At 40.9% G+C, this 27,062-nt stretch overlaps 1 protein-coding gene across 1 annotated transcript; it reads right to left on the bottom strand.

Annotated features, from left to right (window-relative positions):
• Positions 1-2,727: 2,727 nt before the first annotated feature.
• Positions 2,728-26,783, bottom strand: LOC137176821 (probable ribonuclease ZC3H12C). Its single transcript, XM_067582779.1, has 6 exons — positions 26,610-26,783; positions 14,607-15,481; positions 14,291-14,430; positions 13,957-14,191; positions 13,600-13,706; positions 2,728-7,691 (listed from the first exon to the last, which is right to left on the bottom strand). The coding sequence occupies exons 2-6, from the start codon at positions 15,410-15,412 to the stop codon at positions 6,088-6,090; spliced, it is 2,892 nt and encodes a 963-aa protein (XP_067438880.1). The 5' UTR covers positions 15,413-15,481; positions 26,610-26,783; the 3' UTR covers positions 2,728-6,087.
• Positions 26,784-27,062: the final 279 nt, after the last annotated feature.

Below are 27,062 nucleotides of genomic sequence, written 5' to 3'. Positions count from 1 at the left end.
TAGGGCTGCAAATAAATAGGATTTAAATTGGCAATTAATCTGACCATTATATTCTTGTTTTATCGATTGATTGTTTTGTCTATAAAATGTCCAAAAAAAGTCCCACTTATAATTTCCAGGAGCCCAAAATATCATCTTTGTCTGGTTTTGTCCAACCATCAGGCAAACAATCCAAAAATATTCAATTTACTAACACATTATTACTATACTTCACATTTGGAGAATCTGAAAAAAGAGTGACATTTTCTTGAAAAATGACTGAAACTGCTAATCCATTAAAATAGCCAAAATATTTGATAAATAATCAAAAAAAAATGATGTCAATCGACTAATTATTTCAGCTTTAATTTCAACCTAGGGATGGTAAAATCTGAGAGTGGATCTGTTTTTAGTGACAATGAATACTTCAAATACACAACAACAACCTGCTTCCACTGCAAGCTTGATTACAAATAACTTATAAAAAGGCAACTATTTTCTATCATAAATTAATAATAATACATTTTATTCCAGCCCAGTAATAACAAGGTAATAGTGGGGTAATGTTCTTATCATTGTGTGATTAATGTTGAGTGTTTCTGGTGTGTTGCTTTCTATTATCATTTTAACTTATGTAAGTGTCTTTGAGTACCCTGAAAAGCACTCTATAAATAAAATGTATTATTGTTATCATAAAGGGGTAATAATAAATTGATATGATGGTAATAGCCAGATATACCCATTGTTAAGACCAAGCTATTACCTGGTTAATATTTATGTAACAGAGTAATAAGAGGCTAAAAACAAAGGTTAATAATAATAATAATCTAATGAAAACAGTGAGACAGAGCTGTTAAGTAATAGTATAGTCAAGTTTTGATAATATGGTAACCTGCTAACAATAATAAGTTATATCAGAGTAATATTTTGATTAAAAATTGTAATATGGTGACATTGATGGGGTATTAACCTGATGGTAATATAGGTTCATGTTTTCAAACTATCAGTTGTAATACCTTCAAAATCACATGAGAATTCTTGGAAGTCAAACTTTTAATGTTGTGATTGTATTAAACACTGGTAGTGTGGTAGTTTCTGTGTAATAGACATGAATCAGGGCTGCAAAACTACCAGTTTCTACTTGATTTCATGGCCTTCTCAACAAACTGACCTAACATTCTAATGAAGCAGATGCTTCAATGAAGATGCAGTGGATAATTTTATAAAGTCCTGGTTCCCTCTGTCAGTGTATAGTAAAACAACCATATCATTAAATAGAAACAGTTCATTATGCATGCTTAAATTATAGTTATTAAATCTAAAGTAACCATATGTGTTTCTCTGGCCCTTGGTTTTAAATTTTGGGAAATATTACTATTGCAAAAAGAATCTCTGCATACCCGAGTTTGGAGGGAAGTAACCTGAAAATAATGAAAAAGCTCCTGCTCACTGTCTCACTTATTGCTGGAATATTTATTAGTTCAGAAGGTTTCAGTCTGTCTGACCTTCATCAGGTGTACAGGCAGCATCACAACACTTCTATATATACTGTATACACATAGAAGCTGCGTCAATCATATAATCGGCATCACAGAAATGAGTCTAACCAATGAGCACCTTTAACTAACCCAAAGTGTACATTATCATCAGTTAGTCAGTGAAAAAAATCATAAGAAAGACTATGATTTCATGTTATAGTTTTTCATGTTGCAGTATTTTTTCCCCTGTCATTTTCCAGTTTTCTAGTCTTTCCTATGATTTTTTTCACTGACTAACCTGGGTTAGTTCAAGGTGCTCATTGATCAGACTAATTTCTGCGGTCCTCTGATTGGATGATTGAAGCAACTTCTATGTGTGTGTGTATCTATATATATATATATGTGTGTATATATATATGTATATATGGAAATGTTGTGATGCTGCTCGTACAACTGATGAAGGTTATAAATATATATTCCAGCAATAAGTTAGACAGTGAGTGGGAGTTCTTCTCATAGTTTTGAAGGAAATATTACTATGAGATGAAGAGAAAAAGGTAATTTTGCATTTTCAGGCCTGATTCATGGTTATTACACAGAAACTAAAGTGTTTAATATAATCACAGCATTAAAAGTAGGACATTTTACAGTATTATCATAAAACCAAAAGGAAATGTTTGAAACATAAGGGAAGAGGGATTTCAGCATTATAGTCTGGTAATTATGAATTTTGACTTTCAAGAATTTTCATGTGATATTGAAGGTATTACAAATGTTTTGAAAACATATATATTTCCTGATTATTGTCAGGTTATTACCATAGATGTAGGTCATTACCCCATGAATTTTTATTCAAAATATTAGTGATATAGCCTTATTATTGTAGGTTACCATATTGTTACCAAAACTTTACCATGCTATTACTTAACAGTTCTGCCTTATTGTTATCTTTAGATGCGTTTACCCATCACACATTTGTTTTAGCCACTTATTACCCTGTTGCAAAAATCTCTATTAGCTTTTAATACATTAATTCCAAGCTATTACCTGTTGTTGTTGTTGTTGAAAAGAAATTCTATAAATAAAATTGCTTTTCAAGATACTCAAAGACAGTTATTATTGAAACAGTAAGTAATCTTGTAAGTGTTATAGGAAAATAGCAAATAAAAATTTGATTCTGCATAATTCTTAATTAGTTGTTAAAGGTAGATACTGATATTGACAGATAAGACAAACCCTCTTCAACTACAAAGTCAAAGGACACCACATGTTTTATAGTAGTACTCTTTAATGAACAATTACAGTTACAGTTGAGAATATTACAATAATCAGTTAGTTACAGTGTTATTCTACTGGCAAAATGTAAATATAATTTGAAACAAAGGATTTTTCATCCTGCTAGAGTGCAGTGGCTTGTAAAACTTTGTAATATCTACAGCACATAAGTTGGTTGTCACAAGTTTCCATTTTCACTATCTAAGGCCGAGTGCACTTCCAAAGCAAACAAAGCTGGAGAAAAGTGAGATACATTCCAAAACATGCTTCCTTATCCTTTAGAGTAAATGTCAAGCCTTATAGAAAACAGTATAGCATTCCCATTTGACTACATAGTGTATGTTAAAGGAGGGTGCTGTACTGAAATTAATACTAACTGATATAAGAAATAAAATATTAATGAGCAGAGAAACAAGCCAGTTTTGTGTACAGTTCAGTCTAGACAGCTAGCATCATGTCACAATAACGGCAAGACAAATTTCCAGGACAGTAACACAGCTATGTACACAAATAAAACACAGGTAAACATGCAGAAACCAAAACAAAATCAAAACATGCATAACAGTTAGCTGAACATAGTTCAGAGTATTGGATGTGTCATAAGCACAATGCCATGAAGAGGCATTACTTTGGGCCCACGCTCAGGTGCCACGCTGACACACAGTGCCAGGAGGCCAGAGAGAAGGCGCTTCTTCAATACACACAGAGGTTCTCTCTCATCAACAGCACGTGTTATTGTACAATCGTTCATATTTGTACAATCTGACACGTTGGACAGGAAAGAAACCAGTGGGCTTTATGTAGCTGGCTTGTGATGAACTGTATGATGAGCTCACTGTGTAGACTTGTTTCCTTGGCGGACATTATGAACTTAGCTCTACCTGGTCAAGTACAACTACGCTACAGTATGTCCTGCTGATAACATTATTTATTGATTAATTATTTAACATATGAATTAATCCAAATCGATATAAAGTAGTTTAACATTTTAGTCTGGCTTATGATATCTAAGTGTGAGTAGCAATCTGGCCTCATTCAGAATATTGAATATCTAATTAAAGTGCAACACATGTCCAAATGTATTATTTTTTTAATGTAGTGTCAGGCAGGTTACACCCTAAACAGGTCAAATGTATCATAATAAGGGGAATGTTAACATTAGCTTAGTAAGTGCTCAAATAGCCTCAGCAGTTATCATTTAATCTTCATGAAGTGTAGTTGAAGCATTTTCTCAGATTATGTCATGTTTTTAAGTAATCACCCTGTAATGCACTGTGACCATAGTCATTATATTTCTCCCTTAACATATCAAACAAACTTTCCACATTTAACTTTGTGTCTGCAAAGCAGCTAGTAGCTAAACTATCTGAACGTTTTGCTTGCTACAGGTAAAAAGTTGTAGCTCGAGATTACTTCAGTGACTACACTTATGGCCTCATTTTTTTCTTAAGGCAACAGTAGCTTTATATATTTGCAAATACTCCAGGTAGAGCTTTAGTAGAGTGTTATGGACATTCAAAATGGCCGCCATGGGATATGGGACTGACCCAAATATAATCATTTCTTTTCTAAACATGGTTGGGATCTGTTCACTCAATTCATGATTTAATAGAAACAATAGATTGGTTAATGATAATACATCAGTTCTCTATTATTTCAGCTATTAAGTTTTAAAATATTATTTTAAAAGGAAATCACCCCCTGACTTGAATGAAGAGGCTTAAGACAGCTTAAACATGAACTGACCCCAACCTCACTGTGAAAAAAAAACAACTTAATTCTGTTTGCGAATGGGCAGATATGTCGTCAACCAGTAAACCAAAGCGTAATTCTCACATATCTAATCGGAGCTCTTGTAGAAAATAAGCCAGCTTCAAACCCAAAAGCGCAGATAAAGAAGTTGTTATACCTAAACATAGTAGGCGAACAACTGCTTTTGTTTCATAACATATTTGAAATAATTGTCTCAAAGCTATTTCCACAAGATTAAAAGTTGGAACATCTCGATTGGAACAGTAACTGTTGTTAATGCACTTCATCATATAGCAATACATCAAGAGTGTTTGATAAATACGGATCAACAAGTCCATGTACTGTATATAACATCAGCGACTTAGTTAATGATACAATTTGTATCAAACAAGGTTTTTCTCTGTCTAGCATGGATTCAGCTGGGATCTGCTACAGACAACAGTAGACACTGTTAGCCAAAAGCACAGCAGAGGAATCTGTTAAATATATTTACAATACATACATGTTTCATTTACAGGTGTCCAGGTGTTCTCTGTCTGTAGCAGATGCCAGAGTTGACCCAAAATAAAGGGCCAGAGAGAGAGAGAGATAGAAAGAGATAGAGAGAGAGATGTCCCTTACTAAAACTAAGGTACACACGACAGGGTCACCCATCTCTACAGCTACAACTCTGACCAAAATACTGACGTCATCTCAAATAAGACGACTATCTTTCAGACACCTATTTTTACCAACATGGAAAAACCCCACAAACAGCCGCACGACACACACAAAGAGATTAATATAATACATAGACCTTGGTCAAATAGTAGTTTGAAACTGTCACGTGATGTATGGACTCAGACGGAGATTTGCCACATAACAAGTTAAGAAAATTGCAGAAATTAAGTTTTACTTATGTTACCGTCACTTTCATTATAGTTGTGAAATATAAAATCCTATCCAACTGATGCTACACACATGCAAGAAAAAAAAATCAGTTTGACTCAGGTGTGAGAGTAAATACAGTGTACATAATGTGTGTGTGTGTGTTTATTCCCTAAAAATCAACTCCCTTTAAATCTTGTCATAAAGGTAGTGGAATAAAATATCCTTCATCAGTCATAATTGACTGATGCATACCAACTCCCTACATTACGATTTGGCTGTAAAACAAAAAAAAAGTGCCTCTTGAATTTAATGCAAAACAAGTCCTGCATGTGAAAGACAAAAAATAAGCTACTATATAATTACAATGACCAACTGAGCAGGTGTTGAACAATCTCCATGTCATACATTTTGTTGAAAGTTTTTAGCTTGCTTTCTCCACTTTAAGTCGATTTAGTTGTCGCTGAACAGTGACCAGAGCTGGATTTGGATTATCTTCAGCATTTTATTTCCTTCAAACATATGCATTCTCTCATCAACGTCTTAAGAAAAGAGACGATCCAAAAGCATTCCAGTATTTTACATGCAAACCCAACGTGCTTTCAAGTGGTGCAAAGGCAAATTCCAATTTGTTCTGCTGATGCAAACTGTGTCTAGTTTTGTGTTTTCCCATTTCTGTTCAGAAGTCACAACTCTTGTTGTTTTCTAATGAATAATGACACTTTTCCTTCATCCCTCAGTAGCCTGATTGAGCTTTTTCTGCCAGGATGGCGGCTGCCAGCTGTTGGGGGTCTGTGATGTGGGGGCTCCTGGCCATTACTCTGCTCACCAGCTCTGATGGGAAGATGTTACACAGGTTGACATACACTTTCTCCCTCATGTCCCCGTAGTGGCTGTGTGCAGGGGATTCTGAATGCTGTGGCATGTAAGAGGGAGGAGCGTGGGAGGGCACTGTAAGGTGAGCGCTATGAGGCGGGTAAGGCGGGAGAGGTTTGCTGGATGGATGGGGTGGGTGAGGAGTGTGAGCTGAAGGTGGTGGATGGTTTAGGTAATGTGTTGGCGACGGGTGGAGAGCTGGGTGAGAGGAGTGGTGCTGGGCGTAGCCTTCTTGTGCCCAGGGAGGGGTGTGCCAGGATGACTGACGTGTGTCTGGCAGGCTCTGATAGGCAGACGGCTCATACCGGGGTGGCGGCAATGGCGGCTGCCTGTAGTACGTGTCCCAGCTGGGCAAAGCTTTTGGCCGGTGGTGATGGTGTGATGTAGAGAGGTGATCATACAGATGTGAGTCTGACACGCTCTCTGCTCGTGTGGGGGCCAGGCAGCGGCCAAGAGGAGAGCCAGGGGGGTGAGGGTTGGACTGGGGTAGAGAGTGGTAGTCGCCTGGACAGCTGGAGCGTGCAGCCAGCGGCTGGTGCTGGAGATGAGGGGACAAGGGGTACAGAGGGCGTTTTGGCGGAGCGTCTGGAGGCTGATCATGAGCACAGCTTTGCCCGCGTGTCAAGTGGTAGCTGTGTACTCCGGTATTAGATGTGTGGCTGTGTTGGATATTTGTGTAGTCGGCAGCATGAAGGCCACAAAGCTCATGGTTCGATGTGGCGTGATGAGGATACAGCCGGCTGTGAGGATTGGCATAATGGATGCCATCTTCCAGTAAGGTGTCTGGGGGGCATCCGGGACATGGCCTCTCACTGTATGAGTCACAGCTGCTACCGCAACTCACGCTGCTTTCACTGCCACATTCAGAGCCTGCTGAGCCCATTGAGCCAAGCCGCAGGTCTGTGTCATTGGGGAAGCGACAGTCTGGGCTCCGTCTGGAGGAGAGGCTCAGGCCGGAGTAGGCACGCGTTACTGAGTAGTAGCTCATGTCCGGAGACTCGCAGTGAGGGTAAAGGTCGTGGCTGGGGTTTGGTAGGAGACCATGAGGAGTGGCTGCTCTGGACTGTTGGTCTTGGGGAAGGCTAAGGCTGGATGGAGGGCCTCCTGGAGCTGGGGACATAGTTATACTCCCGCTGCTGCTGCTGGAACTGCTATTGCTGCTGCTACCACATATGCTGTTCTTTTGGCTTTCCTGCCTCCCTTTTGCCAGTAGCTTCTCTTCAGCATCACTGTATGACAGAGCTCGGATGCTGGGGTCTGACTGCCTTTTCTGGGCACCTTTCTTTGCCTCAATGCTGCCAGCTGGCACACTGTGGCTCTTCACTAGCCCAGTGTCCCCCTGGTTCTTTGTGGTGACGCAGGTCTTGGCACTGGCACGCAGCTCATCAGCCACAGCACGCTGGGGCTGAGCACCTCTTTCTGGGTGGTAGTACTTACACTTGTGGCCGTAAGTGCACTTCTTTCCTGGAGCGAAGAGACAGAAGGTCTCAGTGTCATTACATAGTAAATGAACAAGCTCCCAGCAAACATTAAAAGATAAGGCTGATGATTTTCTATATTTTTCTTATTGTCAACAAATCTCATGTGCAGAGCCAAACCAACAATGAACTGATCCAATTTACAAGTACTGTCTGTGTATGCAAAGCCTGATATCTTACTCCTCTGTGCCATAGATCTCTGTCCAAAAACTATTAAAAACACGTCAGTGAGCCACATTGTTGCATTGGGAGACATGTTCCTTCATTACGAAGAGTTTGGGCATGGTAGTTTGTGTAGAAATGGCTGCAAAGATTAATAACAGTAATCACATTTTTAGTCTCAGCAGAGCAGTTCTGTGTACGGCAGACACCACTGCGCATGTGTGGGAACACGTTTTCAATTACAGTGCTTTGCTAGCTTGTTACTACATATCACAGCTCTGAACTACATTGTAAATTTCTCAGAGCTTTAGTACAAACCTCTGAGAAATTTCCAATATAGCACAACAAGTTAGCAAATCACTGTAAACACATTCTCTAAGATGTGTTGCTGCACATGCTCAGTGGGGTCTGTCATACAAAGAACTGCTCTCCTGAGGCAGAAAATATGATCACTGCCATTAGACTTTAGAGCCACTTCTAAACAAACTATTTTAACCTTAACCTTCAGGGTGAAGGAACATGTCACCCAATGCAGCGGTGCGGCTCACTGATATGTTTTTAATCGTTTTTGGACAAAAATGGAGGTCTTCAAAACAGAGGAATACGACATATCAGGCTTTGGAAACACACAATACTTGAAAGTTGGATCAGTTCATTGTTGGTTTGGCTCTGCACATGAGATTTGTTGACGATAAGAAAAATATAGAAAACCATTAGCAATTGTTCACACTCACTGTCACTGCTACACATACAGACGAGTGACAAATTAAGGGAAAAACTGGTACAGGTCTGGATGCTTGACCCCTACAGTGAGGGGATCTGGTGGCTTTGTTATGCTTTGGGGGCACTTTGCTGGCATGGTTTGGGTCCACTTGTCCCCTTAGAGGGAAGGGTCACTGCTAATCAAAAGTTGTTCTGAGTCATCACCTTTATCCTATGATGAAACATTTCTATCCTGAAGGGAGTGGTCTCTTCCAGGATGACAACACCCCCATCCATAGGGCACAAGGGGTCACTGAATGGTTTGAGTATGAAAATATGTGAATCATATGCTATGGCCTTCACAGTCACCAGATCTCAACCTCATTGAACACATCTGGGAGATTTTGGACTGACGTGTTAGACAGCGCTCTCCAACACCATCATCAAAACACCAAAGGAGGGAATATTTTTTTGAAGAATGATGTTCATCCCTCCAGAAGAGTTCTAGAGACTTTTAGAATCAATGCCAAAGCTGAGGAACACCATTCTTCCAAAAGATATTCCCTCATTTGGTGTTTTGATGAGCGCTGTCTAACACATCAGTCCAAAATCTTCCATAGGTGTTCAATTGGGTTGAAATCTGGTGCCTGTAAAGGCCATAGCATATGATTCACACCATGCCTTGTGAATTGGGGCATTGTCATCCTGGAAGAGATCACTCCCATCAGAATAGAAATGTTTCATCATAGGATAAAGGTGATGACTCAGAACAACTTTGTATTGATTTGCAACCCTTCCCTCTAAGGGGACAAGTGGACCCAAATCATGCCAGCAAAATGCCCCCAAAGCATAACAGAGCCACCAGATCCCCTCACTGTAGGGGTCAAGCATTCAGACCTGTACCAATTTCTCCTTTAATTTGTCACCTGTCTGTATGTGTAGCGGTGACAGTGAGTGTGAACAATTGTGTAGGTTACATATTTGTGGGGCTCAAATGTTTTGTCAATTTGAAAGACAAATTTGTAAATCAACAGCTAAAATTTTAAACTGAAGGCTGATGCATTGATTTTTGACCCTGAAAAAGTAACTGTAACCAAACTATGAATAAGCATGAAAAGTTTTTCAGTTCGACTGTAATTTCAATACATTTTTGTGATTTATTCAAAGAAATTACAAAAATCTATCAAAATTACATTCACAAATTCACAATTGACAAAACATCTGGCTCCTATTTAGCCCCATATATATTGACTGATGTTTCTTGCAGGATAAGGCTAATGATTTTCTATATTTTTCTTATCGTCAACAAATCTCATGTGCAGAGTCAAACCAACGATGAAGAGTTCCAACTTTCACGTATTGTGTGTGTATCCAAATACTAACATATTGAGTTCCTCTGTGTCGTAGACCTCTATTGTTGTCCAAGAGCCTAGAGCTATTAAAAACATATCACTGAGCTGCACCATTGCACTTGGTGACTTGTTCTTTCACCCTGAAGATTACGGTTACAGTAGTTTGTTTGGAAGTGGCTCCAAAGACTAATGGCAGTGATCATATTTTCAGTCTCAAGATAGCAGTTCCTTGTATTACCCACTGAGCATGTGCAGCAACGCATTCTACGTGTTTACAGTGATTTGCTAGCTTGTTGTGCTATATTGTAAATTTCTCAGAGGTTTGTACTAAAGCTCTTTGAGGAATTTACAATGTAGTACAGAGCTGTGATATGTAGTAACAAGCTAGCAAAGCACTGTAATTGAAAACGTGTTCCCACACATGCGCAGTGGCATCTGCCGTACACGGAACTGCTTTGCTGAGACTGAAAATGTGATTACTGTTATCAGTATTTGCAGCCACTTCTAAACAAATTACCGTGCCCAAACTCTTCGTAATGAAGGAACATGTCTCCCAGTGCAACAATGTGGCTCACTGATGTGTTTTTAATAGTTTTGAACAGAGCTCTACAGCACAGAGGAGTAAGATATCAGGCTTTGCATAAACAGACAGTACTTGTAAATTGGATCAGTTCATTATTGGTTTGGCTCTGCCCGTGAGATTTGTTGACGATAAGAAAAATATAGAAAATCATTAGCCTTATCCTTTAAGCAACATAAGTTAGTATGGGGCTCAATAGGGGCCAGATGTTTTGTCAATTGTGAATTTTTGAATGTAATTGATACATTTTTGCAATTTCTTTGAATAAATCACAAAATGTATCGAAATTACAGTTGAACTGAAAAACTTTTCATACACTCATTCGTAGTTTGGTTACACTATTATTTTTTCAGGGTTCAAAAATCACTAGGTCGGCCTTCAGTTTCAAATTTTAGCTGTCCATTTACAAATTTGTCTTTCAAATTGACAAAACATTTGAGCCCCATAAATATGTAACCTACACAATTGTTCACACTCACTGTCACCACTACACATACAGATAGGTGACAAATTAAAGGAGAAATTGGTACAGGTCTGAATGCTTGACCCCTACAGTGAGGGGATCTGGTGGCTCTTTTATGCTTTGGGGGGCGTTTTGCTGGCATGGTTTGGGTCCACTTGTCCCCTTAGAGGGAAGGGTCACTGCAAATCAATACAATGTTCTTCTGAGCAATCAGCTTTATCCTATGATGAAACATTTCTATCCTGATGGGAGTGGTCTCTTCCAGGTTGACAGTGCCCCAATTCACAGGGCACGAGGGGTCACTGAATAATTTGAGGACTATGAAAATGGTGTGAATCATATGATATGGCCTTCGCAGTCATCAGATCTCAACCCAGTGAGTTGAACACCTATGGGAGATTTTGGACTGACGTGTTAGAAAGCACTCATCAAAACACCAAATAAAAATATCTTCCTCAGCTTTGACATTGATTCTAAGTCTCTGAACTCTTCTGGAGGGATGAACACCATTCTTCCAAAAGATATCCCTTCATTTGGAGTTTTGATGAGCACTTTCTAACACGTCAGTCCAAAATCTTCCATAGGTGTTCAAATAGGTTGAGATCTGGTGACTGTGAAGGCCATAGCATATGATTCACACCATTTTCATACTCCTCAAACCATTCAGTGACCCCTCGTGCCCTGTGAATTGGGGCACCGTCAACCTGGAAGAGACCACTCCCATCAGGATAGAAATGTTTCATCATAGGATAAAGGTGATGACTCAGAACAACTTTGTATTGATTTGCAGTGACCCTTCCCTCTAAGGGGACAAGTGGACCCAAAGCATAACAGAGCCACCGGATCCCGTCTGTAGGGGTCAAGCATTCAGGCTGGTTTTTCCTTTAATTTGTCACCCTTCTGTACCTCTAAAGCATTTCTGTTAACCCTTTATTTTAACCTCCCCTATTTAGCATTTAAAAACTGTATATAAACACTATAGTGTAGTTGTAAACTGATTTAAAGGATATGGCTGGCAATTTTCTGTATTTCTCTTATCACCATCAAATCTCATGTACAGAGCCAAACCAACAATGAACCGATCCAATTTACAAGTACTGTCTGTGTATCCAAAGTCCGATATATCTTATTCCTCTGTGCCTCCATTGTTGTCCAAAAACTATTAAAAACATGTCAGTGAGCCAAACCGCTGCACGGGGTGACATGTTCCATCATCTCTGAAGAGGGTGGCTACCGTAAGATGTTTAGAAATGGTTCAAAAGGGTAAAAATAGCGATAAGATAGTATCACCCAGTGCAATGGTGCGGCTCACTAACATGTTTTTAATCATTTTTGGACAACAGTGGAGGTCTACAACACAGAGGAATACAAAATAGCAGGCTTTGGATAAACACACAAGACTTATAAGTTGGATCAGGTCATTATTGTTTTGGCTCTGGACATGAGATTTGTTGACAATAAGAAAAATATTTAAAAAATTGCCAGCCAAATCCTTTAAAGACATTTTTAAGTGTGAATGAATGTCTTTGTTGACAACTATAAGTCCTCCTCTTGAAGCATTCATTACTTCTGTATAACATAGTTGTAATGATAAATTTTAAATATATTTATGAACTACATCAATAAACATTGTATTTATTTCCTAAGTTATAAGATGTGTGGCAATGTTTTTTTTTCTTGTTCTGAACTTTTAATAAAATCTTTCTCCAATTGAAGATTGTTTGTCATTTTTATACTGCAGATATAATGCATGTGATATAACACATTTATGTTTGGAAAGAATTAAAAGCTACAGTTTACTTCAATATACAACATGGATAAGGAAATGTTTCCACAATGATGTACAAAAATAAACAGTATACAATTATGCTCTGCAGAAGATTTGACTGATTTTGTTGTAAAAATGTCCAACAGCACATTATTTTAAAGTAATGCAGAATTAGAGCAGGTGGACAAATCAGCAAAGGACTTAACTTATCTAAAAACAGATGAATGAATATGTGGATGGATACACATTTTTGTTTAGTGTTAAAGTTGCTCAGATATTTGAATATTTAAATTAATAGCCTCATAATTGATTACTACAATTATATATCACTTCATAACCATAACCGATAATGCACATGTACAAAACATGTGTAGGCTAGGGTTGGGGTTTAAAAGTATTAAAAGATATTTATATATTGCCTTATAATAATTTTACAGTGTGCTTACAGCATTTATAAACTGTACACAGTACAATGGGTTTAGAATAGCGTATAACTATGTTTAAAATTACTGAAGACATCTATGATTAAAAATATGTTATGCAATGATATCAAGTATTCATTAATATTTATACACTAGTTATGAATGCTTCACAGTAGGAGTTATAGTTAAGACATTAATAAACACTTAAACATGTCCTTATATCTGTTTCCAATTACAAAAAAGTGTGAAGTAGTGTTATAAGCCATTCGTTATTTATATAGTGTTTATAAATGCAAAATAGGGACAGTTAAAATAAAGTTACATTACCTTGTTAAAGGAAAATTTCTTTTTCAGATGCACTATAGTGTACATTCTGTCCAGTAGCATGTTATTTCTATGTGTGTGCATATTTGCATTTAGGTGAGTTTTGTGTTTGTGTTCTTACCGTATGGGCAAGGCTGTTTCTTCTGCTCAGGCATGACAGGTCTTTTCCTCAGGAAGTTGTCTAAGCTGGGGCCATGACGACCAAGAGGGTCATCTGGGGGCATGAATCTGAGAGACAGCAAGGGAGGATCAGAAAGGATAATTACATCACTGTTCGTTAAAGGTGTTTGTGCATATTTAAATGTCAGTTTGCATGACATTTGCTTAACAGAAGTAGAGATCTTAGGTACATGTCACCTTTCATATCTATTCACAGCTATCAGATGAAGAAAAAAAATAGTTTTTGACATAAGTTAATAAAGATCTATAATACTGACAAAACTTATCAAATGCACCTCCACAATCCACCCCCACTTACTTGTCATTGACAAAGGAATACATGAGCAGTCGCTCATCGATGAACTTCTTCCACTCAGGTTTCTCATTAGCCAGGTCTCGGTAGTTGTCATTGGAGACGATGATGCCGTCTGACTCATAGGCCAGCTTGACAATGAAGCGGTCGTCATAGCAGACCACGCGGCGACCTTGGACACGACGCGAAGGAGTAAAGACCAGGATCTTTTCCTTCTCAAGGCGACGCAAGATCTCCTGATCTGTGGGTGGGTGAGGGAGATACGGCGAGGTCAGAAGAATCTCACGACTGTATCTACTGCGTGTGTGTGTGTTTGTGTCAAACTGCTTCCTGTGCTCACCTGTTATGGGGGCATCGGGGCGGGACTGTTCTTTCCTCCATGCAGGCACAAACACTGTGATGTCATGATGACCACGCTCTAGGAACCAATCTACAGCCAGCTGGATGCCCTGGCAGGAAAACACTTCCTTGTTGCCATGGCTACAAGGCATCGCAAGGACAGAGTAATGGCAAATTAACATTTTGGGTTTCAATATTGATCTATACAGCAATTTTCAACAATAAACACATACTTATATGTAAATGTCTGTTGTGTGGAACCAATAAAGTTATTGAACTATACATCTTTATTATGATAGTAACCATAGACTGCTCACCTCATGGCTACGTTACTTCCATCCACCACGATTGGCCGCAGGTTGTCCTGGTCACACACAGAGTCTGACGGACAGGGTGAATCTGAGCGCTGGCTGTCCAGCAAGTCAGAACAACCACAAGAGGAAGAAGAGGATGAAGAGGATGAGGTAGAGGCCAAAGATCCAGCTGGCTGCTCCGAGTCTGATTTGGTGCCCAGTTTGACCAGCTCACCCAGTATGTCGTTGATAAGAGTGTCAGGGCCCAGCTTGGACAGCACCAGTCGCACTGTCTCCTCAGAGTAGCCAAGCTTCAGCGCAAACTCCAGCTTAGCCTGGTACTCCTTCCCACTACCCTCTGATGCGGAGGGATTGGACGGAAGCTCGGGTGGGTGCTTACACGGGGAGCTGGGTGGGGACTTGGCAGGGGTGTCTTCTTCAAGCTCTGATGAGAGTTCAGATGGGGGCTCAGGAGGCCCCTCAGTCCCTAAGTCCACACACTGGGTCCGACAGAGTGGCTGGTGGGTGTTCTTACTGTGAGTTATCCCACCCTCTCCTCCATCCGGGTTGAGACCGGCGGCGAGGGTGGCGCCGGAAGACACCGCCAGCTCGCACTCTGCATCGGACCCGGCGTTTTCCTCCACCGTGGTCGGTGGAGGGGAATTGGCGGTACTGCTGTTGCCGGAGCTCTCCCCCTGCTCCTCCATAGCAGGGGGCCCGTCAGCACCGCCAGCTTGCCGGTCAGCCCCTGCTACGTGGAGATACTCCAAATCCAGCCCCAGGTCGAGGATGTGGCCTGCTCCTGCCTCCACATGGTCCTTCTGGCCCATGGATCTGTCACAGACATCCAGCACACCGGGCCGACTGCTGCCCTCTCACAAAGCTCGACTCATTGGTGCCTAAAGAAAGAGACAGAAGGAGGATGGAGTGAGTGGGAGACTGACATCCTGTATCGCTGTTAAACTCTGGTATACATTATGCTGGGACCAGCAACACCAGTTTAGCTCAGCAAAGGAAAGTGCTCTACATAATTAAGTTGATTGACAATATCATTAAAGTAATGCAGCAAAAATGTTGAATGTTTGACATTTTCATCTCCAATAACCAGCACTGGAACTCAAAGGAAATCTGTAGATCTACATTTATGCAGTATCTCAAGACTGGCCGTGGTTTACTGTGATTATATCACAGCTAAGGGGAGTTATTTGGCCCGACACGCAGCGGATTATGGACACAATCCAATAAAAACAATTTTATTAAATAACAATTACAAGAGTCATTTACAAGAAAGTAGTTCTGCCATGCAACATTAGTAAACTGCTAAGCTAACGTTAAAGCTAGTCAGTGAGTTTATCTATCTGCATTAATTTGAACATTCCCATCAATTGTACACCCAAGGAAAAACTGCCTACAGAACTGTAAAAAGACATTAAACATCATAGCCGATATCAGATTGCGAGATTTTAACTACCTATTTTATAAGATGAGATGACACCTTCTGGGAGAATACTTAAAACATAAGTATGGTGTCAAAAAAAAAAAGAAAAAGAAAAAACTACTGAAATAAGAGAATTTGCATTCAGGCTGAACTCTTGATCATTTTGAGTCAGCACTGACTGTCATTTTAGGAAAATCTGACTTTGCATTATTATTTTTCTAGGGAAATTTTTGCTTAAGTCATCCTAACGCTGTTGGGCTCTGAGCTGATGTTTACACTCGCTGTGACTGGCTGTGTCGGGTAGTTGGGGACTCTGATGAGGCGCAGACTGGCAGACACAAAGAGCCGTTGGGGCCTCTCACCCTAATTAATGGACTCCCGCGTTTTTTTTTTTTTAGTCTGGCCCCTGTGTGTTTTTATAGAGCCACGCCACAGCACATTAATCTAAGGGGGGAACAGAGGGTGAACTGTTTAAAAAAAAAAGAAAGACACCAAGCCGTTAGCGATGGGGCCGACAGACCCTTCCCCCTCATGTTCTACCTGGTAATTAAGGTCCATATGCTTCTTCCCACTGGGGTGGCAGAGTCACTCATTAAAACACCGAGGGGCTCTGAGGCTACCAAGCCAATCAACATATTGCATTCAGACACCAATGGGACATCATGGGAACTGGTTAGACTAATCTGATTGGTGTCAAAGGTTTAGCTCCACACAAATTACAGGAAGCCCGTTTGAAAGTTAATCTGTGATCATGAAACTAATACGTTAATCTGTTGAAACGACAACTTTAGTCGACATAAAATTTATGCTTATTGACGTCAATGAAAGTTTCAGTATTTACTGTATTGATTCCCTTTTGTGTGTCTTCAAACAAACGTTACATTTATGTTATTTTATGTTAAGTTAAACCCTCCAGAGGGGATCAATACTAGCAAACTGTATAAATGTAAACGTGTAGTTGGACATGGCCTAAAGCGCTTCAGCCTAGTGGGACCTGAAAATCTTCCAACCTAGAAAACAACTAAAAATCAACGTTATCTGGACAAAACAGATGATGGAAAGGGAAGTGACTGGAAGGAGGGAGGGAGAGAGGGAGGGAGGGAGGGGGGGGGGGGAGTGGGGGCTGGGGTGGAGTGAGTGTGCATTTTATGAAAAAGGGCTGCCTAGCAACGTGGCTGAGCTACTGTTGCTAAGCTACAGCTGTTGAAAGCATTCTCCTTTCCAAATGCCAAGACAGAGGCTGCGGCGTTCAGTCGGCGCCCGCCTTCCACACACACACACACACACACACACACACACACAGTATATTACAAAAGGGTCTGGTGTGGGGGAGGGAGGGGCTTAAGTGTGCCTCACTGGCATCCCACCCCGCCAACCAAGACAACAATGGACATGCAGGAGTGATTAGCACTGGGACCTTGGCATCAACCACCGTGGGTGTTAATGGTGCCCATGCACATAACACATACATATACACAACCTCACAAAGTGACTCATGCTGCTGTGGGGCTATTGGGAACATTTCATGCGCACTGATGATGGTCTGAAATGACACATCCAAACTATCTATTCAACTTAAGTATCTCTCAGGCTTGACATCATCCAACCTAAAGCACAAGCAACGCATCAACACCAGACATTACACCAATGAATCTGGTCAACAATGCAAACAGTAGATCAATATCACTTATATGTTACTATACTCAAAAAAGCAGTTTGTGACAAAAAAAAAGCACGCCTAACTGACTTAAAATTATCTGAGAATGTCCACAATTTGTGTCGCTACTGTAAGAAGCAAATTACAATAAATCCTTAGAATTAACTGCAAATAAAGTTTAAGTGGGATCTGGTGTCAGCAGACAAGGATACAGATTCCTGATCCAGTCTGTCATTAAATTAAGAGTATTCGAGTCTCTCATGAAATCCAGAATCTTTGAGTTCAACACAGTGAGGTTTACCGATTTTAAATTTTGGAAAAGGAGAGCACTAGTTAGAGGGGAAAAAGTTGGATCAGTGCATCCCTATATGATCAAACTTCACTACTTTTGGTTTCAAGTGAAATGTGTCCATCACGCTGAGTATCAAAAACTGTCAGCCAGTGTCTGGTCTGATTGGTAGTTTTTAATAGTCTTTGATCAGATCATTCCTGATTAAATCCAAAATTTTGCCAACTTTAGACTATTTTATTGAGGCAAAGTTCCTGTTTGTATTTAGGCAACATTTAAACGTTTTGAGAGGTTTAGCTTCTATGTTAAATGAAAAAAGGATTTTGTAGAAAAGTATTCCTCAACATAAGGTATTGCAAGAATTTAAAACCATACTTGGCCCTATTCAGCACCAGGCACCTAATCATTAACAACAACAAAAATAGGACATAAGTCATATTGTGCTAATGCATGATGGGACACATTTACAACAATGACAAGCATCTGAAGAATAATCAAGTGTTTCCCTCAGGAAATTATTACACACAGATCCTGCCACATCTCATTTTGTAATCAATTTAGTTAGATAACAGCCCAAAGAAACAGTTGCATTCATTAAATATAAGGCATTTGATGCATGAAACAGCATGTGTCACACAGTGGACTTTTGCCACCGAATAAACGGGGAGGTCTGGGTGCAGGCAACATGGAGGAAGTTTAAACATTGTTCATTTGCATATACTACCCACACTGTAATGATACAATGCTGGCTGAAAATTGGCAAAGTTTCCCTCTAAATAAAACATGAACCACTACAGGAAATGAGGAAACATAGTTTCCTATATAAGTTTCCAATATAAGTTTCCTCAACTTATATAGATACTGAGTCAACTTTTAACTTAAATTAAAAGTTAAGTTAAAATGAGGAAACATAGTTTCCTCATTCTGTAGTGGTGCCTTCAAGGACGGTCAAATGTGGGTCTTCCAAAACACTCCTGTCTACCACGTTACACTAGTGATATGGAAAAGCAGGCACTAAAATATCATACTACTAAATACTCTAAAATATCAGTATATTTGGAAGAAAACTAGTTTCATGATACAAAGCTGAATGATGTGCTGTTGAATGAGACACAACAGACCGTGGTAGAGGAAGTGACCACCCGATCGACGTTACAGCTGCAGCCTGACTTCAGCTGCTGAGTGATCTGCTGAGTGATCTCAACGTGATTCCAAACAAACACAAACCAACAACCAACTTTACAGAGATGAGGAACTACTATTACAACTTATGTGGCCAAATATAGTGAATCACACACAACGGAGCTATGATACAGCAACAGCCGAGAGAGAGGCGCTGCAGCTGTGGAGGCGGCTGCACCATCGACCGGTGAGGATCATCAGGAAGACAGACAGAAAACTCGCTACAACAAACTTTGCAGTGCTTTGGTAAACCTGACTTTGTTTTCTGACGGATTATTATATCGAACTTTGCCAACTCTGAATAGAGAATAAAAGCGACTGTGTTGCCTGTAACTTGCAGCTGCATCTAGCGGTACCATGAACACTCCGCAAGTTTGCATCCTCTTAATGTGTCACTCCTGCTCGCCTTGCACACCAGTACGACATGTCCAGACTCAATAATGAAAAACATTTTGTAAATGAAAATAAGCCTCAGTAAAGAGATATAACGCTGCTACTCACTAACTTTGTCTTTGGTGCTCTGCTGGCCGTGAACACACCGTCAGTAGCATCAGTAAGTCTGATTGGACGGTACGTGCGCAATGCATTCTGGTTGTTGCAGGATTCCCCCTTAAGAGTGGTATGGGGAATCTACGGACTTTTTCTCAGTTTTCTCTTGTCATAGGGCACCAATCTCAAAAATAATTGCACATTTCTACTATTTCTAGTTGGGGGGGGGGGGGTTTACATATTAAGATCATGGTCTGATCTGTAAAAATGATGGCAGGTCATCATCAAGAGAAACTTTACTGTGTGCAGGTTTCAGGCTTCCACATGAGACCAGTTGGAGCTACTGTATCATAATCACTTTAATCTTGTTTCATGTTTTACAATCTGCACAAATCTGACTATAATCCTGCTGTTTGAGCTGCAGAAATGTGTGATAATGAGTTCTCACAGTTGGTTGGGATTTCTAAGAAGTCTTCTCGTGTGGTCCCGGTCCCACAGAATAATGCATTCAGTGCATTGTGGAATGCCCGAATAAAGCTCAGTCCTAATGGACCAACGGCAGAGTAACCTCATCACACCATTTCCAGACCTCCAGGCTGAGTGGGTGCATCTTTCAAACATCAGCGAGCCGGCTCCCACACACAGCAGCAGCAGCAGCAGCAGCAGCAGCAGCAGCAGCAGCACTGGTGGCTTTGATGGAGGCAGTAATGAATATGTAACACAGTCCTCACAGCGCTTTGTATGTGGGAGCTTTGTGTTAGTGTGTGTGTGTGTGTGTGTGTGCAGTGGGTGAGAGAGGGGGTAAATGGGTTTCAGGTCTCCAGTTTGAAGGAGGGGGGGGGGGCGGTCTGGGAGGGGCACAGGGAGGACTAGAGGGGGGTTGTCTGAAAGTATATCACTGTATGCCTGATACTGTGCAAACTTACTGTAAAAAAAAAAAAAAAAAAAAAGGGGGCTGTCCCCACCAGAATAATCAGACAGGGGAATTCTGTGTGTGTGTGTGTTTTGGTGCATCTAGATGGCGCGTTAGGCTTTCCCCGCCAGCAACAGGGCAACAGATGTCTACTGAGCGCTACTCACAACTGGTGTCTCCCCCTCACACACACACACACACACACACACACACACACACACACAAACAGTGCACCCCTGTCTCCTCACAGCCAATAGAGTGAGAAGAAAGACGCAGCGGCACAGACAGGGAGCACTGGCTGACACACACGGTTGGATGTACACTGTGAAAGTTACACACACGCACACACACACACACACTTTCCAAAGCCAACATCTTTAGCCAAAGCTGCTCTTCCACCAGCCTCATGTGACCCAGATAAAAAAGGAAGCTAGCTTTTTTTTGTTAACTCCCCACAAAATCCTGCAACACCGGCCCATCCCCCCATCGAGTTTCATATCAACACAGATTACACTGTTTGAAATTTGAACAACTGCAGTGCCAGCGTAACAGCTGCTCTGTTTTTGGCAGGTGTGCTTACACGGCTACAAACTTTTCACCCTGAGCTGCACACCGAGCTCGTCTCCTAATGTAGCAGTTCAACCTGACTATTGATGTGACAGTTATGAAGCTGCAAGTTGCCTCTCAATTCTTGTCTCTCTATTACTTAACTCACTCCAAGTTGCAATATTTCACATCCAAAACTAAACATACAAAAAATGCGAACTAAACATGACTACGTGGCACCTCAGATCTACTTTGATTTCAAGGGAATCTGGTTAAGAAGAGTTTTGTTACGTCTGCATACAAGTTATTTATGATGCTGCAGCCCTGCACAGGCTCAGTCTGGTTGTTTGTGAGGGAGCAACCTGTCATGCAGGTAAAACTGCTGTAGCATCATCTCAGTGGAGACAAGGGTAGTAGAACAAAAAAAAAAGATCAGTTGCTTTTTAAAACAGAGATCAGAACAAACTTACAGAATATAAGTCAGCAAACAGGTGAGGTTGTATCACACTTACCAGACTTAAAAAGGATCAACAAACAATGAAGGAGGGGGGGGAAAGGCCTCAGATTAGTTCATTTCCATGTATTAAAAAATCCTTAAAAACCAGTTTGAAAACACTGCAGGTGAAACTGAGAAAAAAAGTCCTAAAGTTCCCACACAGCTAAATCCAAAGTCGATATTTGGTCCTTAGCTGCAGCTCCAACACAGAGCATCCACAACTCCAGCCAAGCGCCTCTGTCCTCAGTGTCTGACTGTCTTCCAGAGCTCTATTTTTTTTTCCCCCCTACAGAAGCAGACAAGTTGGACAATGAGTGGCAGAACAGATGGACCAACAATGTCTGCCATTCCCTCGTTTAGAGTGGCTACTCTTCCACCAATCGGAGCACGGTAGTCGTACAATGAGATGCGGCGACAAGGAGGAGGAGGAGGAGGAGGAGGGGAGTGGCTGTGGGCAAATGCCTGCAACACCCAGTTTCCCCAAGGCACGCGTACTCAACGTGCACCAGCACACACACACACATACACACACACACACTCTCTCCTCAGTCTGAAAGGGCTTCCCCTGTGTGGCCGATGAATCAACGAGGGGTGGGCGGCTGAACAATAGAGCTACACAATGGGAGGCTGGGGAGGGCAGCTGCAGTGTGAGGGCTGGTGCTATTACGACCCGGGGCAGCAATGGAGAACACCTGGCCACAGAGCACCACAGTCACTCTCGTCTCTTTGTCTCGGGCTGGGGGTGGTAGAGGAGGATGGGTGGGGGGGGTTCAAACAAGAAAGAAAGGGGACCAAGCCTGGCTGAAAGACTAGCGCGGCCTTTAAGAGAGTGCAAGAGGAAAGAGGAGAGTGTGGCTTGGGCTGAAAGGGAAAAAGGACGAGCGCGGGGGGTGAGGGACATCAAAAAGTTTTATGTCCCAATGAGTATGAGGAGGGGACCTGTTCCTCATTGTTGCGGCACACTTAGGGCAGATGACTCGGAAGCACAAATCTTTGGCTTTCTGTCTTAAATAGGATTATGGAGCCCGTGTGCAAATAACTGAACAGAATTTGAATGATTTAATACGAAACTGCTCTTGTTTGTTTGCATCAGACTCACTGATGCTGATACACATTAAAAAGACACAAGAGGTCCAGATGCCACAATGCCAGGATGACTTCACACACACACACAAAAAAAAAAACAGTGAATGGGCTAAACTGGGCATCAAGCCAATAAAAGGAGAAAAACAGAGTTTGGACTGAACTACTCACTTTTTTTTTTGGTCACTTTTTCCAAGTAAAATTACACCTGACAGGATGCGGTTAAAAACAAGGGAAGTTTGGCATCCCTTGCTTTTGAAAAACGCCTGGAAAGAAGTTACATAAAGCAAGCTTAAGGAAAATATGTAGTAGTTTCAATATTTGAGCTGTCTACACATCCCAAAGACATTTTTATTTAAACAGAGTACTCTGGAGCTCAGCCCAGTAGCGCAGGTGGCTTCCTGTAACTTATCTCTCTCTCTAGGATGATCTAAGTATATTTGTCTTTTGTTTTACACGCTTCTGTCTGAGATGAATATACTGCACTCAAGATGTAAGGGTGTCACAATGAATCTCCAAATTGAGCTATTTTTTTTTTTGAGTTTTGTGCATATTATACAATAAACGTACTTTATTTTCCTCGTCTCTGGTGCGAAGATAATCAGCAAAGAGATCATGAGATTGTCAAATAGTGCATGACGATGTGTGATACATCAGCTCCAGTAATGTGAGTGTTTTATGGCATCAAACTAAGCCAGAAAACAAACCTTTCACTGTCACTTTTGACATCGGCTCTGGTCACACGCTTTCAGTAGAGACAGAAGATATCATATCATGGATATAAGATAAGTCTCCTCTACAGGGAAGCTGATGTATTAAAGAGAGCTGACCTCACTCTGCACGATCAGGTGAGAAATAATTAGAGTCCACAATGCAAGAAGCCAGTTTAGCTGGTTTAAACATCTGATATGTGGAAGCAGCTGTGGCCAATGACTGATTACAGCAGCAACTAACAATTCACTTTGTAATGGTGTAATATGCAGATTATTTTCCTGATGAACTGTCTAGTCTAGAAACCGTCAGAAAATAGTGGAAAAATGCCACAATGTCATCATTTCTCCAAGCCCAACATGTCTTGTTTTGTCCAACAAACAATCAAAAAACAAAGATAATCAGTTTACTATCACATAAGGCAAAGAAAAGCATGAAAATCCTCACAAGCAAGAAACTAGAAGTGGTTGATGTCTGGCATGTTTGCTGGAACAAAAATGGGGAAATGATTCTTTGGTTATAGTTGCTGACAGAGTTGGTCAACTGATCAATTGGTTGTTCAGCTCGAAAACTGATACAATTTGGGAAAGAGAGAGTCATGTTTATGTTTATGATGGTGTCATTTAGCCCTGCAACGATTAGTCACTGAATCAATTAGTCCATCGACATAAAATTGATCTGCAACTATTTTGATGGTTGAATAATTGAGTTGTTTTTAAGCAAGAAGGTCATTATATACATTATATATTATATATATTTAAAGACAAAACAATGATTGAGAAAATAATTGGCAGATAATCGATAACGAAAGTTGTTGCTACAGCCATACATAGTTGGGAAAAAAGAAAAAATTAAATAAAAACTTTTTTAATTTTACATTTTAAAAGGTTTTGTGGAAGTTTACAAAAAAAAGCTTGTCAGAGGAATGATGCCATCAGGGCTGCAACTAACAATTATTATTTTATTATCGATTAATCTGCCAGTCATTTCCTTGATTAATCTTTTGTTTTGTCTATAGAATATAGTGATCAGTGTTGTTATTTCTTCAGCTATGTCTTCAGATGTCTTGTTTTATCTGACCAACAGTCCAAAATCTAAAGATATTCACTATATTATCATTTATGACACAGAAAAGCTTCAAATTCTCACATTCAAGAGGCTGCAAAGAGCAAATTCTTGGCCTCTTTGCTTGATAATCGACTAATCATCGCAGCTCTAATGTTGACACACATAAAACCACATATTAAAATTGAAATATGAAACGATTGTTGGTTGCAGGCCTATTGCCAGACTTACTCTCAATACTACACCAGTGCGTTGCCCATTTTGAAACAGTCACAGTATGATCCAGTCTCTCGGTTTGAAATAACACCAAAGGACAAGATGTCAGCCAGCAGAAATATTAATTTAGAGAGATAAAGCTAGCAAAAATATATCTTGGCAGCAAGACGTTAGTACGTAATCAAAAGAAAACAAAAAGCGGTCCGTGGTGTCAATGTGTATCAGTGTGTGTTCTCAGTTTACTTGCCAAGTAAAATAAGTGTTTCTCTCAGCTTAGCAGCTCAACAGGAAAACAACTGCCTGATTAAATAAGAATGTCTTCTGAGTCAGCTTGCCGAGTCAGATAAGGGTGATGAGGGGAGATACAACAGCTGACCGACTGCGCCGTATCCAAACACACTGTGGGCTTCAGTTGACAGAAGAGCACTCTGTAGACCATCTGTTGTAACAAACAGGTGTGTGTGTGTGTGTATGTGCTGCTCCCAGCAACTGCAGCAGCAACAGGACGATCGTTTTCCTCTTTGGAGACAGATAACAAACACGAGTACACATAAAACAAAGCCAAGCTACTGAGTAGTGGCAACGGAACAATACTGATGAGAATAGCAGAGAGGATGTATTTGTTGTAAAAAAAAAAAAAAGGATGCAAATTAATGTTAGAAGGTGTTTTAATCTGTTGTACGGCTGCAACTAACAATTATTTCCATTTTGTTACCTCCATCGATTAACCCACTGATTATTTTCTGGAATGATCAATTAAATGGTCTGTAAAATGTCGTCAAACAACTGTGAAAAATGCTCATCACAAGTTCCTAAAACCCAAGGTGACTTCTTCGATTTGCTTTTTGCTTGACCAACAGTCTAAAAACTGAGGTTTACTATGTTTTACAACAACAGAAGCTGGAACTATAGCATGTTTGCTTGGAAAATTGCTTAAACAACTTTATACAAAACACTTTCAGATGATTTCCCTGCAACACACCCATCTAGCAGATTAAAACAAATACTGAAAATGATTTGCATGTTCTATCTGACAAAGGCAACAGAAGGAGCGCTTCTGCCCTCCTGACCTCTGACTGCTCTTCTAACCTCTGCGTTTGCAGCCTGCACTGAAAACACTAACAAAGAAACAGCCAGTATGGATTAAATTAGGATATCGTGGCAACACACTGGTGTGTGTCTGCTGCATGTGTTCAAATCAATACTCGTACCATGGAGCAGATGAAGGCAAAACCACAATAAAGAGTGACTTTTTAATCTTTGTTAGTGAACTTTATGCCTCATTTACGCCCTTAAAATAACAATTTAAACTTCAGTTTTACTGGGAGGGAGTTTGCATGAAATAGAGCTGCATGTGAAGTGCAGTTTGAAAGCAGTCCACACTTTTAGATCAGAGTCAGAGTCATAAGAAAGCAAGAGGATGAAATTAAAAACCTCATGGGATGAGGACAGACAGCTGCTGAGGCCCAACTGTTCTGATCCTCAGGGAGCCACTACCAACCTCTGTGTGACAGAGACACAGCTGCCAGAGAAAGCAGATACACGAGAACACTAGGTAGGTGATAACAAAGACAAACAGGGTCTTCACTGTCTCTCTGCTGCCTTCCTGAATCCACCAGAAAACAGACAACTAGTGGAAAGCTTGTGTTTTTGCTAAGGCCTCCTTCACTCCACAGCACAAACATTTGCCTCTCGTTTAAAAACATGCATTTCCTGCAGCATCTACGTTTCCTGCCTGTTGAAGACGCCACAATCTGCCAGAAACTATATGATGGATGTGTGTGTGTGGAGAGGGGGGGGGAGAGCGGGCGCGCGCACGAGGCGTGCACGGTCACTGCAAACCCAACACCGTCACGACCTCCCTGCAGCTTTCACCCACAGCAACCTGCGGCTCCTCCGGCGACAAAAGTCCGCTCTGCTAATTCAGTAAACATGCACTCACCTGTTCGGGGCCTCCGCTGGAGCCGCACGGGTTTAGCTTTCTGTTAAAACGAGCAAATGTTCCCATCTCATGTCTTCACATACTGCTTGGCGACGCAAAACATCCGGCTGGCTTGCAGCGTGACCCAGCCGAGCTGCGTCAAGTTAGCGGAAGGCAGCGACCGGGAGACTTCCGGTCTCACGACGCTTCACAATAGCGTTTGAAAGCTCGTTTGAAAGGATAGTTCGCTTTTTAAGTGGGGTTATATGAGGTAGTTGGGTCGGCACGGAAGCTACGCAGTGGACTGCTGCTGTATTTTAGCCCCCTAAGAAAAGGGCCACCCCCAAAAAATCAATATCAGTTTAAGTGTACGCTATATTTAGGATATTTTCACCGCTTTATCTTGCATCTCCTTTAGCACTACATCTTCTCAAACGTACACCTTCTGTATTCCTACGCCGCAGATCAGCTGTT

The sequence above is a fragment of the Thunnus thynnus genome, chromosome 24 (genome assembly GCF_963924715.1).
Source record: "Thunnus thynnus chromosome 24, fThuThy2.1, whole genome shotgun sequence".
Lineage (NCBI taxonomy): Eukaryota > Metazoa > Chordata > Actinopteri > Scombriformes > Scombridae > Thunnus > Thunnus thynnus.
Note: the sequence above shows the minus strand (reverse complement) of the source record. Positions and strands in the feature narration are given on the sequence as shown.

Bases quoted from the DNA above. Each gene is read 5' to 3' on its own strand.
- LOC137176821 (XM_067582779.1), bottom strand. From the start codon at position 15,412: ATGGGCCAGAAGGACCATGTGGAGGCAGGAGCAGGCCACATCCTCGAC. The intron at 14,431-14,606 runs GTGAGCAGTCTA...GATGCCTTGTAG, and splicing joins GGAAGTAACGTAGCCATGAG to CCATGGCAACAAGGAAGTGT. The intron at 13,707-13,956 runs GTAAGTGGGGGT...GCTGTCTCTCAG, and splicing joins TATTCCTTTGTCAATGACAA to ATTCATGCCCCCAGATGACC.